General features: G+C 38.0%; 2 protein-coding genes across 5 annotated transcripts; both read left to right on the top strand.

Moving 5' to 3' along the window:
* The first annotated feature begins 89 nt into the window (after positions 1-89).
* Positions 90-5,651, top strand: LOC135628530 (transcription initiation factor IIA subunit 2-like). Of its 2 annotated transcripts, none has more exons than XM_065135245.1 (4): positions 90-291; positions 1,975-2,111; positions 2,206-2,256; positions 5,338-5,651. In XM_065135245.1, the coding sequence occupies exons 2-4, from the start codon at positions 1,983-1,985 to the stop codon at positions 5,476-5,478; spliced, it is 321 nt and encodes a 106-aa protein (XP_064991317.1). In that variant the 5' UTR covers positions 90-291; positions 1,975-1,982; the 3' UTR covers positions 5,479-5,651. The 2 variants fall into 2 exon arrangements, with proteins under 2 accessions (XP_064991317.1, XP_064991316.1); XM_065135244.1 differs by having other exon boundaries at positions 92-291; positions 1,980-2,111.
* Positions 5,652-6,781: 1,130 nt separating this feature from the next.
* Positions 6,782-12,843, top strand: LOC135628456 (transcription initiation factor IIA subunit 2-like). 3 transcript variants are annotated; one of them, XM_065135095.1, is made up of 4 exons: positions 6,782-7,109; positions 9,284-9,415; positions 9,510-9,560; positions 12,491-12,843. In XM_065135095.1, exons 1-4 carry the CDS (start codon positions 7,101-7,103, stop codon positions 12,629-12,631), a joined length of 333 nt encoding a protein of 110 aa, XP_064991167.1. In that variant the 5' UTR covers positions 6,782-7,100; the 3' UTR covers positions 12,632-12,843. The 3 variants fall into 3 exon arrangements, with proteins under 3 accessions (XP_064991167.1, XP_064991169.1, XP_064991168.1); XM_065135097.1 differs by lacking the exon at positions 6,782-7,109 and adding an exon at positions 7,522-7,730 and having other exon boundaries at positions 9,279-9,415; XM_065135096.1 differs by lacking the exon at positions 6,782-7,109 and adding an exon at positions 7,523-7,730.
* The last annotated feature ends 5,348 nt before the right edge of the window (positions 12,844-18,191 follow it).

The following is an 18,191-nucleotide window of genomic DNA, read 5'->3' as shown; positions in this document are numbered from 1 at the left end:
GTGCGAACAACGAAAGAAAAGATTCCCTCCACGCATCGTTTCTCTCTCTCTCTTGCTCTATTTATATCTCTTCCTCAACGATGCCATCGCCTATATAACCCTCGATTTGAAATCCCCCATTGGACACCGATCTCTCGTACTGCGTTTCTATCTTCCTCTCCTTCGAGCTCGCCCTCTTGCCGAGCTCTATTTGACCATCGCCCCAGGCCCTTGGGAATCCGCCACCGTCCTCGTCCAGAGGCGATTAGGGTTTCGACATTCGAGTTTTAGCCCGAGATCTCGCGATCCGAGGTCGTTTCCTTCCTTTTCTTCTCCCTTTTCGTCCGTCTTACCCGCGGGAACCGAAGCCCCTTGTTTTAGTTCTTATTTTGTTTTTTTTGGTCGTGGATTTTGGTTTGGCGTTAGTTCGATTTGGATGACCCAAAAAAAGCCAACTATGCTTTGATTTGATGGGTTTGGGAAGATGTCTCGGTTGTAGCGTTTGATTTGTGGTTCTTTGTGTTGTTCGACTACTTGAATGTTAATTACGGTTTCTTTTTAGACTCGATAGAGTTAGTCTTTGCTGCGAGATCGTGGCATGTGATACTTCATTCGCAAAAAACGCGATCCTTATTGTATTCAAGTCTCTGATTGGTTTGCCATTATTTGGTTAATATTTTGACATGTGATGACTGGAGGCTTATGAGTGGTTTTTAGAGGACGAAGCACATGGTATATTGAAGGATGAAGATTTTATATTATCTAGCTTTCTTTACATAATTTTGATCGTGATGCTTGTAATCATGATGGAGTAAGTGCCACTTCAAACAAGTATTTTCACCTATTCATATTCAGTAAACCCCATGGTTGTATATGCTCTGTGATGTCTAAACTTAGGTGTGGTTACATTTTTAGAACTGGTATGATTTTATGACATTATTGATACGATGATCTGTTATCTAATTGTCATTAGAAACTCAAAATTGCAGGTGTCTGCATTGTAAAATGTCCATCATAGATCTTTATTAATCACTTCAATTTTTATAACTGGATTTGCTTGTCCTCTTGATTTACAAATTCCTAATGTGTACTTAACGATTGTTGAAACATAATTCGTGTATGCACAAGGAAATTAAAGATTGAAGCTCTAGGTTGTGCTTGTCCTTGTTATGAAGATGTGACTGCCAAACATGTTCTGTAAAACAGAAGATAAAACACATATTTTTTTTTTGTTTTTAGTGTCAAGAAGACCAAAGTTTTATTACTTGTTTCATGCATGTTTTTATCTCCATCCCACTTTACCATGTAAAAGGGGTTTCGTTCTTCTGTTTATTCTTTGGATGAAAGAGCATATCTTTCTTACATGATTCGGCAAGTAATTATGCTATGACGGGCTTTGCTCTGGGAATATTCTTCAACTATATCAAATATATATTTAGAAGAACTTTTCCTAATTGACATTGTCTACTAATTGGGTTGCTGTTTTAAACATTTGCTTGACATTATGTCAATGCCTCTTTCATGGCATAGGGAAGTGCAATATCTACTTCCCCATCTCTTTCTTACACTTTTATCACTTTTCCTTCTTGAGCTGGTAGTTATTCTGAAGCCCTCATTTATTATATAAAGCATCCTTTTTTTTGTCAAGTCTCAGTGGTTTTTATTATGGTTATTTATGATGTTAATATTCTGCTACAGGTCAATTTCTAATATGTTAAAGAGTTGCTGCCTCCACTTAATAGAAAAAATAAAATATAACAACCTATTCTTTATTTCTAGTTGTTTATTGTTGCCTTTTTGCTTTTCTTTGTTTTGAATTCCTGAACTTTTGTTACTAAATAACCTTTGCTAATCGGAGTGCTAGAATTGGCTAGAAAAAATAAAATATACCAACCTATTCTTTGTTTCTAGTTGTTATTGTTGCCTTTTTGCTTTTCTTTGTTTTGAAATCCTGAGCTTTTGTTACTAAATAAATTTTGCTAATTGGAGTGCTAGAATAGGCCATGGCCACATTTGAATTGTACCGAAGGTCCTCCATTGGCATGTGCTTGACAGAAACCCTAGATGAGATGGTTTCCGGCGGTACGTTGAGCCCGGAGCTAGCTATCCAAGTCCTTATGCAGTTTGATAAGGTAAATTTAATTTAAACCCTGGACAAATTTCTTTTGGAGATTTTAGCACTCATGCTTTTAAGTTCTTTTTCCTTTGAATTTGTTCTCCGCACAGTCTATGACAGATGCCTTGGAGACGCAAGTCAAGAGCAAGGTTTCGATTAAGGTAAACTTTTGCTATTAGGCATATTCTTTGTCATGTATATCCAGTTCACTTGTGCCTCTGATTGCCTCTTTTACTTTTGTTGCTTCTTTAAAATTAATTTTTATTTAATATTTTAATTTAACATTGACAACTATTGATTCTTCTAACAATAGTTTTGTCTTTAACCTTTTAGTATCAACATGTCATACGACCAATGTGTTATTATCTCACTAAATATTAAGTGTGACGTCTGTCTGAGGCCTTGACTCATGAGTTTCTGTGTTTCATTTTAATACTGGAGAGTGGTAGATGGATCTCAAGCTGTAAAATTATATGGCTCAAATTCTTCGACATCACCATTACAAGTATTTGAACCCAAAATCTTTCAAAATAAATTGGATGTCAACCATTAGGCCAATGCCTTGATTCAGTTAATTGTGACGAATAGGGACCAAAGGAACTTAATATGTGGCCAACGGTCTTTCGAAGACCAGTTTAATATTATATCAAGGAAATATCGTTTCTCATTCCAAATGCATTTGCTGCTGAAGCTTCATCTGTTGTTAACAATTTTTTATTGAAACAAATTATGCAAGATTCACATTCTATTACTCAACCTAAAATTTCCAACAGATAAATTTTGATGAATAAAAGATACTAATTGACTTGAAGCTTGTCCTTTCTTCCGATTGAACAGAAAAATTGCATTAAATATAGTTGTAAATGTTGAAGCAAACTAGAAGCATCTTTTTTAAGAATACTAAGAATCTTTTCAACAATCAACTTAGGGAAGTGTACTGCTACCCTAGCAAACTTTACGCCTCTCATTCTCATTGAAAGAAGCATCAAGTAGCTCTAGGGATTTTCTTTCTTCCAGCCTCTCTAAACATCAAGTATCTCTTTTCTTTTTGCCAATAGATGCTGTGCAAATTGGTTCTCTCCGAGTAAGGCAATATGTGCATGTGATCACATATCTTCATTGCTAATTTATTGCCTCTGGATTATGCTAGTCATCATCCAGAATTGGTTATTCCCTCAGTAAGGCAATCCGTGCTTGTGATCATATATGCCTCTGGACCATGCTAGTCATCATCATCCAGAATTGGTTGTTCTCCATGCTTGTGAGCACATATGCCTCTGGATCATTCTAGTCATTTTGCAAGATTGATTGTTCCCCCAGTAAGGCGATCAGCGGTTGTGATCTCATTCTTGACATTTTGCTAGTTGTGTCATTTAAATCACTGAATGAATATTTACACAAATTTCATTACTAAAGGTATTCTTCTGTAATTTGTTATATTACTTGTATATTTGTGGATTCGAAAATATTACTAAAAGAATTGTCATAATAATCCAAGAGCAAGTTATGAATCTTTTTCTTTTTTCATTCAACTTCTACCAAAATTGAACTTGCCATGTTGCTTGCCCAGTCATGCCATTCCCATAAAAAGTCCAATATCCTGGACTGGGCCTGACTCTGGAGTCTTCCAGAAGAAATCTGAACCTTCTTGGACATATTCACGAAATCACATAGCTTTCATTCTCTCTGTTGCATCGCTTAGACTTGAACTTGTGTGATTCATGAGAAATAGTAGCCGAGGCTCAGGCTGATATGTACGTCACTTTCTTTGCTTGAGCTTCAGTCAATTCTTGGGCCTTAAATAGCAGATGAAGCATAGCCTTTTCAGGTCAAATAGGGTTTTAGTCTGTGTGAGCACCTGAAACCTTTGCTGCTTATTACTTCTTTGATTATCTTAGCATCTGAAACTTGAGTGTGAACCTTTTAAAGTAGCATTAAACCAAAGGATTGGTGTATTTATGATATGATACTCTCTCTATGTGTTTGGTGTGTGTAGTTTGTTGACATGTTTTAGGAGTCATACATTTGTTCATCCGGATCACTTTATGATGTTACTTTTGTATTTTAAGCTGACACTATAAAATCCCATGATAAATTCTAGATCAAAGGTAATTGATAAATTGACCCGTCAAGTCCTTGTACCCTGTACTCTCTTGTATCTTTTATCCCTAGGTTGTCTGAGGCTGAGAAACAATCTTTCTTCATTTTATTAACAATTTGGAAATGAAATATCATTAGGTAAGTGACTTTTTGTTTGTTTGGTGACAATGATGTGTGTGTGTATGTGTATACATATATATCATTGTTATTGGACCAAAGTTGTTGTACTTGAGAACATTCTGTCTCTTGTTTTATGCTTATCTGTGGGTAATTTATATATATGGTTCACTAGTTGTCTATGTGGTATATGCATGCATTTAGCGCATATAATGAATCAACAGATTTCCTGCTAAACCTTGTTTCCAGGACATTCTGTTTTCTACTAGTTAAGAACTTTTCTTTCCTTCTAAATTTCTGAAATGTGCATGGTTTTTTCTGAAGATGAGTTGATCTCGCTTATTCAAGTCCACCAGACTGGAAACTTTGACTGACTTAACAGCCTGTTGTGTGTCATGAGTACCAACTATTTTCATCATGTCTGCATATACTGTAGTTCACTGTGCACCTGCACTTATGCAATATGCAATACTCCAATTCTGGACTAAATCATCCTAGTTAAGTGGTAAAAGACATATTTTAGTTCTGATCTTATCTGGCTTAACTAAATTATGCATATGGAGCTATTGAAATGGGAGTTCCCATCCTGCAGATTTTGCAGTATATGTACTACTGCTTACCTCTTAAACCTGAAGTTTCCTTTTTTCCCTTATCAATCTTTCAGGTCCATCAGTCCCTTTTATCATGTGAAGATTTATTTCATTTAGAGCTATCCGATCATAGGTGGTTATTTTGACCGTTAAGTAATATTCTGTAGTTTATTGACATTATAGTCGGCTATGTGTTATTTCATGCCTATTCTGTGCTTTCTACTTATCCAAATCCCATGATAGATGCCAAGTATGCCCATAGTTGGCCTCTCTATTCTCTGGTCAAGATTTAAGCTCCCACTGTTAGACCAATATTATGCAAGTTATAGAATAAAGTCAAACCATTATCATGCCCTCATGTTTAAGTTTTGCCTTTTTTTTTTCTGATTAAACCTGGTAATCAAGAAACCTTATTTTCTCAAGACTGTTCTACAGGGTCATCTGCACACTTATAGGTTCTGTGACAATGTGTGGACATTCATCTTGCAAGATGCAGTTTTCAAAAGCGAGGACTGCCACGACCAAGTCAAGAGAGTGAAGATTGTGGCTTGCGACTCCAAGTTGCTCACACAGTGAAGAGCCCGTCTTGTGTTCTCGTGGGGACTATGAGTACGAATGTAAAGTTTGCTTGCATCTTGGATTAAGATACACCAATCCCTCTGCCAAACTCCTAATCTCTGTGGCAGGTTTGTAACATGTATTTAACTTGAATTACGTGCGATTGCATACTACTGCATTTTGGTGGATTATTATTGGAGCATCAGGGACATTTTTGGAGTCTTTTTTGCTTAGTTATCTAGGGAGCTTATTATGTGCATGAACAGGAGTTGGTAATGGCTTTTGGAAATTCCAAAATGTGTGTTTTGATATGGCTTTTGAGACACAGTAAAAGGATTCAAAATACAATGGCGCACAATATTCTAGTAGTTACTTGTGATGATCGTAGTAATCCACTTATCATCTTGTAACATTACTTGTGGCAGCATATGGTAGTTTCATTACATAGTTTGAGGTAGCTCTTTTTTGTGTAAAATGTGTGTTTTAAACTCTAAACCTGAATCATACTCTTGCATGGATGTTTTGTGGGTTCAACATTTTGTCATGTGTTCCAACTTGATGACTCTAACCTCAGTTCCACATCTTGATATAAAATCTAAGAAAAGGTAGGTTTCCGATGAAACCTGAATAATTTCATACAAAAATGTCGTGATTTAATTATCACAAGAAATTTAGGTCGAACATTTGGTTCTCTGTAACACATACTTCCAACTCAACAAGTAGTTTCAGTATGAAGCTATCCCATCCGTCATCGCAATCCACATGATAGCACAAGCAAAACCAGCCTGTCATCAACAAGAAAGTTCACTGCATTTAGGTATTGGCAATTCCCAGAGCGAGATTATTTGCGGGTTGATGTCTGTTAGGAAATCCATTGATAGACCTCCCACTTTCCTAACGATGATCGATGATATTGGTCTGTAACAGTAATGGGGCAATTTACCAAAGAAAAATAAAAATTCTTAGTAATGAGTTTTATCTTTGTAGCACTTTGATTTTATCAAGAGATATTTTTTAAAATTTTAAATTTTTTTATTATAATCAGACTATTTCAAGTCACAAATTCATGAGTGAATGAATATACCTCGCTCGAGTGTAATCAAGATATTTTTCGTTAAATCAATCCACAAAGTACATAATTTTAAAATATTTGTATAAATCTTTATATATATTTTTTATAATTTTAAAATAAAATATTTTTTTATATTTAATCGATTATCAAGTATTATAACTCATTTCATTTTCATCAAATCAATTATTAGGATAAGATGATAATATTGCTAGTATTATGCTTCCCGAGTCCCCTCGACCGCTCCTCCTGACGCCGTTGGTGCCTCCGCGGCACCTTCTTCTCCCTCCTCCTCCTCCTTGTTCGCCTGTTCCCCGGTCCAATTCGTCTCCCCACTGCTTCTCCTTGTCTGTTGTGCTTTCCTCCTGGAGCCGCCCCTTCGTACTTCCTTGGCGCTTGCGTAGGTGGAATACCAACGCCATCTTTTTCGTCTTCCTCCTCCGCCGGGAATACGGGGTCGGTGTCGACTGTGTGCTCTGCTTGCGGCGGGACGGGTCGTTGACATCGTCATCACCGCCTGCGCCACCACAACGGTGGGCATGCGCAGTGGTCATCGGAGTTGGACGGGCCGATGACAAAGGTATATTGATTCCAAGCATTTTGCATACACCAAGACAACGATTCTTATGGAAACCATGCGGCCACCAAAGCCGTTATAGAGAACTCGTTGCAAATGTCTAAACCCAGTTTGACTTGTGGTTTATATTTATGGCTTTTGTTGTCCACAATAACCTGACGCCCGATTCGAGTCGACCTACTCGTCCGAGTTTGCAGCACTGCTACAGAGTCGACCCGGGCCGACTCGGGGTCGCAGTCATGCGTCCAAGAGCCACGCATGATCGCATCACTGAGCTCGGACGGCCAGGATCGATTAGATTGATCTAACGGACGGTGGATCTTCCCACCGCACAGATTTAGTGTGCGAACGATGAAATTAAAGAGTCCCTCCAGGCGTCCTTTTTCTCTCTATGTATATATCTTCCTCTCCGATGCCATCGCTTATATAATCCTCCATTTGAAATCCCCCGTTGGACGCCGATCTCTCGCTGCGTTCCTCTCTTCCTCTCCTTCTTCGAGCTCGCCCTCGTGCCGAGCTCTCTTTGACCATCGCCCCAAGCCCCTGGGAATCCGGCCCCGTCCTCGTCCTGAGGCGATTAGGGTTTCGGCATTCGAGTTTTAGCTCGAGATCTCGCGATCCGAGGTCATTTCCTTCCGTTTCTTCTCCCTTTTCCTCCGTCTTACTCGCGGGAACGGAAGCCCCTTGTTTTAGTTCTTATTTTGTTTTTTTTGGTCGTGGATTTTGGTTTGGCGTTAGTTCGATTTGGATGACCCAAAAAAAGCCAACTATGCTTTGATTTGATGGGTTTGGGAAGATGTCTCGGTTGTAGCGTTTGATTTGTGGTTCTTTGTGTTGTTCGACTACTTGAATGTTAATTACGGTTTCTTTTTAGACTCGATAGAGTTAGTCTTTGCTGCGAGATCGTGGCATGTGATACTACATTCGCAAAAAACGCGATCCTTATTGTATTCAAGTCTCTGATTGGTTTGCCATTATTTGGTTACTATTTTGACATGTGATGACTGGAGGCTTATGAGTGGTTTTTAGAGGACGAAGCACATGGTATATTGAAGGATGAAGATTTTATATTATCTAGCTTTCTTTACATAATTTTGATCATGATGCTTGTAATCATGATGGAGGAAGTGCCAATTCAAACAAGTATTTTCACCTACTCATATTCAGTAAACCCCATGGTTGTATATGCTCTGTGATGTTTAAACTTAAGTGTGGTTACATTTTTAGAACTGGTATGGTTTTATGACATTATTGATACGATGTTCTCTAATTTAATTGCCATTCTAAACTCAAAATTGCAGGTGTCTGCATTGTAAAATGTCCATCATAGATCTTTATTAGTCACTTAAATTTTTATAACTGGATTTGCTTGGCTTCTTGATTTACAAATGCCTAATGTGCACATAACGATTGTTGAAACATAATTCATGTATGCACAAGGAGATTAAAGATAGAAGCTCTAGGTTGTGCCTGTCCATGTTATGAAGATGTGACTGCCAAACATGTTCTGTAAAACAGAAGATAAAACACAAATATTTTTTTTTGTTTTTATTGTCTAGAAGACCAAAGATCTGTTGCTTGTTTCATGCATGTCTTTATCTCCATCCTACTTTACCATGTAAAAGGGGATTCGTTCTTCTGTTTATTCTTTGGATGAAAGAGCATCTCTTTCTTACTTGATTCGGCAAGTACTTATGCTCTGACGGGCTTTGCTCTGGGAATATGCTTCAACTATATCAAAGATGTATTTAGATAAACTTTTCCTAATTGACATTGTCTACTAATTGGGTTGCTGTTTTAAACATTTGCTTGCTGTTATGTCAATGCCTCTTTCATGGCATAGGGAAGTGCGATATCTACTTCCCCCTTTCTTACACTTTTCACTTTTCTTCTTGAGCCGGTCGTTATTCCGAAGCCCTCATTTATTATATAAAGCATCCTTTTGGTGTCAAGTCTTTCCAGTGGTTTTTATTATTGTTATTTATGGTGTTAATCTTCTGCGACAGGTCAATTTCTAATATGTTAAAGAGTTGCTACCTCCACTTAATAGAAAAAATAAAATATACCAGCCCATTCTTTGTTTCTAGTTGTTTACTGTTGCCTTTTTGCTTTTCTTTGTTTTGAAATCCTGAGCTTTTGTTACTAAATAAATTTTGCTAATTGGAGTGCTAGAATAGGCCATGGCCACATTTGAATTGTACCGAAGGTCCTCCATTGGCATGTGCTTGACAGAAACCCTAGATGAGATGGTTTCCAGCGGTACGTTGAGCCCGGAGCTAGCTATCCAAGTCCTTATGCAGTTTGATAAGGTAAATTTAAGTTAAACCCTGGACAAATTTCTTTTGGAGATTTTAGCAGTCATGCTTTTAAGTTCTTTTTCCTTTGAATTTGTTCTCCGCACAGTCTATGACAGATGCCTTGGAGACGCAAGTCAAGAGCAAGGTTTCGATTAAGGTAAACTTTTGTTATTAGGCATATTCTTTGTCATGTATATCCAGTTCACTTGTGCCTCTGATTGCCTCTTTTACTTTTGTTGCTTCTTTAAAATTAATTTTTATTTCATATTTTAATTTAACATTGACAACAGTTGATTCTTCTAACAATAGTTTTGTCTTTAACCTTTTAGTGTCAACATGTCATACGACCAATGTGTTATTATCTCACTAAATATTAAGTGTGACATCTGTCTGAGGTCTTGACTCATGAGTTTCTGTGTTTCATTTTAATACTGGAGAGTGGTAGATGGATCTCAAGCTATAAAATTATATAGCTCAAATTCTTCGACATCACCATTACAAGTATTTGAACCCAAAATCTTTCAAAATAAATTGGATGTCAACCATTAGGCCAATGCCTTGATTCAGTTAATTGCGACGAATAGGGACCAAAGGAACTTAATTTGTGGCCAAGGGTCTTACGAAGACCAGTTTAATATTATATCAAGGAAATATCATTTCTCATTCCAAATGCTTTTGCTGCTGAACCTTCATCTGTTTTTAACAATTTTTTATTGAAACAAATTATGCATGATTCACATTCTATTACTCAACCTAAAATTTCCAACAGATAAATTTTGATGGATGAAAGATACCAATTGACTTGAAGTTTGTCCTTTCTTCCGATTGAACAGAAAAACTGCATTAAATATAGTTGTGAATGTTGAAGCAAACTAGAAGCATCTTTTTTAAGAATACTTAGAACCTTTTCAACAATCAACTTGGGGAAGTGTACTGCTACCCTAGCAAACTTTACGCCTCTCATTCTCATTGAAAGAAGCATCAAGTAGCTCTAGGGATTTTCTTTCTTCCAGCCTCACTAAGCATCAAGTATCTCTTTTCTTTTTGCCAATACATGCTGTGCAAATTGGTTCTCTCCGAGTAAGGCAATATGTGCATGTGATCACATATCTTCATTGCTAATTTATTGCCTCTGGATTGTGCTAGTCATCATCCAGAATTGGTTATTCCCTCAGTAAGGCAATCCGTGCTTGTGATCATATATGCCTCTGGACCATGCTAATCATCATCATCCATAATTGGTTGTTCTCCATGCTTGTGAACACATATGCCTCTGGATCATTCTAGTCATTTAAATATTTTAATTGCTAGTTGTGATCTCATATTTTAATTGCTAGTTGTGTCATTTAAATCACTGAATGAATATTTGCACAAATTTCATTACTAAAGGTATTCTTCTGTAATTTGTTATATTAGTTATATATTTGTGGATTAGAAAATATTACTAAAAGAATTGTCATAAGAATACAAGAGCAAGTCATGAATCTTTTTCTTTTTTCATTCAACTTCTACCAAAATTGAACTTGGCATGTTGCACGCCCAGTCATGCGATTCCCATAAAAAGTCCAATATCCTGGACTGGGTCTGACTCTGGACTCTTCCAAAAGAAATCTGAACCTTCTTGGACATATTCATCAAATCACATAGCTTTCATTCTCTCTGTTCGGGCATCGCTTGGACTTGAACTTGTGTGATTAATGAGAAATAGTAGATGAGGCTCAGGCTGATATGTACGTTACTTTCTGTGCTTCGACTTCAGTCAAACTTGGGCCTTAAATAGCAGATGAAGCATATCTTTTTCGGGTCAAATAGGGTTTTAGTCTGTGTGAGCACCTGAAACCATTGCCGCTGATTGCTTCTTTGATTATCTTAGCATCTGAAACTTGAGCATGAACCTTTTAAAGAAGCATTAACCCAAAGGATTGGTGTGTTTATGATATCATACTCTCTCTACGTGTTTGATGTGTTTAGTTTGTTGACATGTTTTAGGAGTCATACATTTGTTCCCCTTGATCACTTCATGACATTACTTTTGTATTTTAAGTTGACACTCTAAAATCCCATGAAAAATTCTAGATCAATGGTAATTGTTAAATTAACCCGTCAAGTCCTTTTACCCTGTACTCTCTTGTATCTTTTATTCCAAGGTTGTTTGAGACTAAGAAACAATCTTTCTACTCGAGTACATTCTATCTCTTATTTTGAGCTTATCTCTGGGTAATTTATATATATGGTTCAATAGTTGTCTATGTGGTATATGCATGTATTCAGCACATATAATGAATCAACTGATTTGCTGCTAAACCTTGTTTTCAGGACTTTCTGTTTTCTACTAGTTAAGAACTTTTCTTTCCTTCTAAATTTCTGAAATGTGCATGATTTTTTCTGAAGATGAGTTGATCTTACTTATTCAAGTCTACCAGAATGGAAAGTTTGACTGACTGAACATACTGTTGTGTGTCATGAGTACCAAGTATTCTCGTCTTGTCTGCAGATACTGTAGGTCACTGTGCACCTGCACTCATGCGATATGCAATACTCCAATTCTGCACTAAATTATCCTAGTTAAGTGGTAAAAGACATTTTATTTCTGATCTTATCTGGATTAACTAAATTATGCATATGGAGCTATTGAAAGGGGAGTTCCTATCGTGCAGTTTTGCTTTGTATGTACAACTGCTTGCCTCTTAAGCCTGAAGTTTCCTTTTTTTCCCTTATCAATCTTTCAGGTCCATCAGTTCCTTTTATCATGTGAAGATTTATTTCATTTACAGCTATCCGATCATTAGGTGGTTATTTTGACCCTTAAGTAATATTCTGTAGTTTATTGATATTATAATTGGCTGTGTGTTATCTCATGCCCATACTGCACTTTCTGCTATGCAAATTCCATGATAGATGCCAAGTATGCCCATGGTTGGCTTCCCTATTCTCTGCTCAATATATAAGCTCCCACTGCTAGACCAATATTACGGATGTTATAGAATAAAATCAAACCATTATCATGCCCTCATGTTTAATTTTTGCCCTTTTTTCTGATTAAACCTGGTAATCAAGAAACCTTATTTTCTCAAGACTGTTCTACAGGGTCATCTGCATACCTATAGGTTCTGTGATAATGTGTGGACATTCATCTTGCAAGATGCAGTTTTCAAAAGCGAGGACTGCCACGACCAAGTCAAGAGAGTGAAGATTGTGGCTTGCGACTCCAAGTTGCTCACACAGTGAAGAGCCCCTGTATTGTGTTCTTGTGGGGACTATGAGTACGAATGTAAAGTTTGCTTGCATCTTGGATTAAGATACACCAATCCCTCTGCCAAACTCCTAATCTCTGTGGCAGGTTTGTAACATGTGTTTAACTTGGATTACGTGCGATTGCATGCTACTGCATTTTGTTTTAAGTGGATTATTATTGGAGCATCAGGGACATTTTTGGAGTCTTTTTGCTTAGTTATCTAGGTAGCTTCTTATGTGCCTGAACAGGAGTTGGTAATGGCTTTTGGAAATTCTAAAATTTGTGTTTTGATATGGCTTTTGAGACAACAGAAGGATTGAAAATACAACGTCCCACGATATTATGGAAGTTACTTGTGATGATCCATAGTAATCGACCAGTCTTGTAACATTACTTGTGGCAGTATATAGTTTCATTACTAGTAGTTAGCTCCAAGTGTTTTCTGGTGATAGGCTTGACTACTTTAGTTCACATTTGTCTTTCAAGAATCCTTACATGGCATTAGAGTAAGGATTCTTGAGGAGGAAGGGGCCGTGACTGGAGGGCAAAATCCTTTTTGAAACTCCTCTTCTCTCCACTCATGGCGCAAGCTGGAACTAGGGCTGGCTGTGGGACTTCTTGGTTGTCTCTTGGCTCTTGTTCTTCTTCTTCTTGCTATTGCTAAAGGCCTTTTTAGATGCTATTAAGGTTGACAACAAGTAGGAAAAGATCTCTATAGTAATGTGGTTGTAGACAAGGACTACAGAACTTGCAAACCGTTCCTCTCTCTCTTCTCCTCTCAACTTAGAGCCGATTGGCTTCTCAAAAGGGGCCACGACTTGAATGCTTTTGAGATACCCTTAGATGGGGGCACAGTCTTATTTTATAGGGTATAGTCTGCCTCAAGTATTTAGTGTTTAAGGACTTTTCTTGTAGGTCATGTCAAACTAGTACTTTTCTTATAGGATTGTTGTACCCTCGGTGGCCGCTCCTATTTGTGTGTAGGTTGTCCTAATGCGAGTCTTATTAGGATTTAAGTTGAGGTAAATGGGCTGCTATGATATAGTTTTTGCTTTGGTCAAATAATGCTTTGAATTAACATGCGGATAATGTGCTGTCATATCACATCTATCGTTAGACACACACCTTGTTAATTCGATACATCAATATATCAGTGATGTCTATATGAGTGTCGACTCAATATCAGCGATGTCTATATATAGCTGTTTAATCTCTATGTATATATAGCTGTTTTGACATCTGATTAAAAATCTCAACATGGCATTAGAGTAAGGTGTTGTCCAAGTAAATCTCAACATGGAGTAATTCGATAGCTTTAAGTAATTTCTGGTGATAGTCTTGACGACTTTGGATCAAATTTGTCTTTCAAGAAGCCTCACACCAACAAAAACAAGAACAGTTGTTTGACTGCTTTGGATCAAATTTGTCTTTCAAGAAGCCTCACACCAACAAAAACAAGAACAGTTGTTTGACTGCTTTGGATCAAATTTGTCTTTCAAGAAACCTCACACCAACAAAAACAAGAACAGTTGTTTGACTACTTTGGATCAAATTTGTCTTTCAAGAAGCCTCACACCAACAAAAACAAGAACAGTTGTTTGACTACTTTGGTTCAAAGTTTGTCTTTCAAGAAGCCTCACACCAGCAAAAACAAGAACAATCGTTTGACTAGTTTGGTTCAAAGTTTGTCTTCCTAGAAGCCTCATACCAGCAAAAATAAGAACACTAGGTAATGCAGTACGTTTCGTCTCTGACAGTTTAGAAATCCAAGGCGTTGACACCTTTGCTATGTTGAGACAATTGCTGGAAGATTACAACCTATTGGTATGAATCAGTTCTGCTACATCCTTTGGCTGCATTACTTGAAGTGTTCTTGCTTTCATGCATCTTCTTCTCCCCTGCATCTCATCTATCTCCCTCCTCCGCTTCCTCGCCATTCTTGGCGCCACCTTGCAGTCCCGCGCTTTGCATTTGCTGGCCGGACGCGGTTGTCGAGCCGACGCGGCTGTCGGTGGCTGGCGGAGATGGAGTTCCAGGTGCACGGCGATCAGCAGCCGCCTTTGCCAGCTGAAGGGAGATTTCGGCGAAGGTGAATCCTTTTCGGAAAAGGAAGAGAAAAAGGTAACCAAGAAGGGAAGAAAGAAGAAGGAAGAATCCACCAACCTCTTCTTTGAACGTGGAGTTCCTTTCTCTCAGAATCTCAAGTCGACTTCTGCACGCTTCTAGTTCCTGAGGAGGAACCATTAGCCTCATCAAGAACATGGAAAGGCATCCTATAGAACAAGAAGAAACAACTCACTCGTTCAAGAGTTGCTTGCTCTTCCAAAATCGAATTGATCGTCGCGCGCACTTCTTCCATCGCACTGTTTCAGATGCACAACCATACCAAATCATCATCAAGAAGACGTCATGACGATGAGATGTGTCCTTTTCTCTTACCTCCTTGTGTCGTCCACCCTTCGTCTGATTCGGTGGCAGAGAAGAAGTTGAGTCCGAAGGAAACGAAGAAGAAGATGTATATATACAGCATAATTAAATGGTAATTTTTATGATTTCTTTACTTTACATAAAAGTCTTTTTTGTTTAGATTACCTGTCCTCCAAGTATATTATATTCAAAAATCTAAAAATACTTAGCCCCCATGACTTCAAATTTGGCGTTGAATTTGTTTATGTATGAAAATACTATTTTTATTATTGAATCATTTTTTATTGTCATAATAATGACTAGTAGGTGTTTGGTTATAATTATATCCATATTTATGTTTCCTATATGATGATAAATTAAATAGGAAAAACCCAAAAGTAATCTTAATATCTTTGGTAAATTGATATTTTTTTACTGATAATAAGAAATCATAATATCCCAACAAAGTGATAAAAGTTTAAACTATTAATATTAATTAGAGCAGCAGTTATATGATAATCGATGGACTAAAATTAGGTGTAATATATATATATATATATATATATATATATATATATATATATATATATATATATATATATATATATATATATATATATATATATAGATCATTTTGTCAACTCAATATTAGTTTGTCTTCCATGTCGTCTTGATGCTCAGTGATCTTGACACATAAGTGATAAGTAGATAAGATTTCCTCAAGGCAGTTGAGGAAATCTCTAAGCAGTTTAGAAAAATCCTCCATACTGAATGTGTATAAATAAGAGCTCACTATCAAAATGAACTAGACAATTACATCTTATACATTTCATAGTTTCTTCTACAACTTCTATCTTTCTATATTCTTCGTTTAATTTTTATCATGGTATCAGAGCCTTCTTCCTTGTGGATGTAGGCAGCTCTGTCGAAGCCTTCTCTTTTCTGTTCAGTTGGAAAGGGTAGTGCTGCTGCTTACCTCTCCTCCGGTGTCGCGGCCACCTCCTACCCTCACAAGAACTTCGCCTACATTACCGTGGTGGTCGTCGTCCTTGCAACTATTCCTCGGCCAGCGACCTCTCCTCCTCGTTCCCACATCTCACTCGAGCGAGAAGTGCTGCTTTTTTTCTTTCTTTTCACCTAATCGCTACAGATTTCTTGCTCATCATTGCAGCCTCCTCTATAGTGCATCGCTGCAGCCTCCTTTATAGTGCATCGTTGCAGCCTCCTCTACAGTGCATCGTTGCAGCCTCCTCTGCACTATCGCTGCAGCCTCCTTTGCAGCGCATCGATCTACTTTTCTCCTTCTCCATCCCTCCTATATCTTTACATCTTTTGTAAAGATCACTTAAACCGCCACAAAATATCTGGGATGTCTTCATTTTCCTCTTCCGATATTCCTGTCCCTATTTCTGTAGGAATTCTAAGCACTTCTCAAAGTCTTATCACCATTAATGCTGCAGCACTTATTCCCTTCAAATTATCCATATTCCCTTCAAATTATCCAAAGGCGGCAACTACGCATCTTGGCGAGCACAACTTTCTAATCTTCTATTTGGCTATGATCTCCTAGGTTACGTTGATGGCTCTCTCCAGTGTCCATCTGAAATGATCAACATCCCAGATGAACCCAGTCTAGTGCCAAATCCAGTTTATAAACTATGGTTACGTCAAGATCGCCTCATCCTTCAAGCTATTCAAGCTTCCGTTGCTGGATCCATTGCCCCGCTGATATCCTCATGTACGAGTGCTGCAGAAGCATGGTGCAAGTTACAAACAACTTTGGCAAATCGCTCGCGTACTCGCATGCTCGGACTTCTCTCCAATCTGATGAAAACGAAACAAGAGGGAAGTACTATTGTTGATTATCTACAACATATCAAAGTTATCATTGATGATTTAGCTTTGATAGGTCATTCTCTCGGTGATGAAGAAGTCCTAATCCATATCCTCAATGGCCTAGGAGGCGAGTATAAAGAACTTTATGATAAGTTGATTGACTATGAGACATACTTGAAGCGTGATGATAGGTTGCCCGGACCACCTATTACAGCTCAGGTCAATCAAAAATCCAAGAGGAAGAGCAACCAGTACAATAAGCACGTCGACAACAATTTGGCTAAGTTGCCTCCTAGCCCTATGGGGCCCAGACTAAACCCCCTTTATCCATATCAAGGTGGTAACTTTCAGCCATCGCATCCTGACTTCACAAGTCACTAACGAGTCGTTTGCCAACTATGTGATAAAGTCGGACACTCTACGAAAGTCTGTCGGTCTCGCCCTAGACTCCCTGCTCCATCACAATGGCCTCAGGCGAATTTCATGGCTACTCCAACTCCTACCCAACCCAATTGGATTGTGGACTCGGGCGCCTCTCATCACATCACCTCTGATCTTCAAAACTTGTCCATCCACAACAACTATGACGGAAATGAAGATATCATCATCGGTGACGGTAAAAGAATTCCTATTACTCATTCTGGTTCCTCAATGCTTAGTTCACTTACCACAACTTTTACACTCGATGATGTTTTGTGTGCACCTACCATTAAAAGAAACCTCATTTCCGTTTCTCAATTCTGTAAACAAAATAATACCTCAATTGAATTCTTCCCTAACTTTTTTCTTGTTAAGGATTTAAGCACGGGGGCATCCTTGGTCCAGGGCCAGCTGATTGGGTAGGGAACTTTGATGATAGAACTTCTACGTCCAGATACATTGTTTTTCTTGGAACCACTTCAATCAGTTGAAGTTCAAAAAAACAAAAGACAGTTGCACGATCTACAACTGAAGCTGAATATCGTGCCATCACCACCGCCGCTGCTGAACTCAATTGGGTCACAAATCTGCTCAAGGAATTCAACGTCAACTCCACAGTTATTCCTACAATATATTGTGATAATATTGGAGCTATCTACTTATGTGCTAATCTAGTGTTCCATTCCCGCATGAAACACATAGTCATTGACTTCTACTTCGTGCGAAATCAAGTTGTCAGACATCAACTCCGTGTTTCTCACGTACATACAGCTGATCAACTAGCAGACTCACTCACAAAGTCTCTCGCTCGTAAACTTTTTTCATCTCATCGGTCCAAGATCGGCATCCTTGATGGAAGCTTAATGTTGCGGGGGCATGATAAGTAGATAA

Source organism: Musa acuminata, chromosome BXJ3-1, assembly GCF_036884655.1.
Source record: "Musa acuminata AAA Group cultivar baxijiao chromosome BXJ3-1, Cavendish_Baxijiao_AAA, whole genome shotgun sequence".
NCBI lineage: Eukaryota > Viridiplantae > Streptophyta > Magnoliopsida > Zingiberales > Musaceae > Musa > Musa acuminata.
Note: the sequence above shows the minus strand (reverse complement) of the source record. Positions and strands in the feature narration are given on the sequence as shown.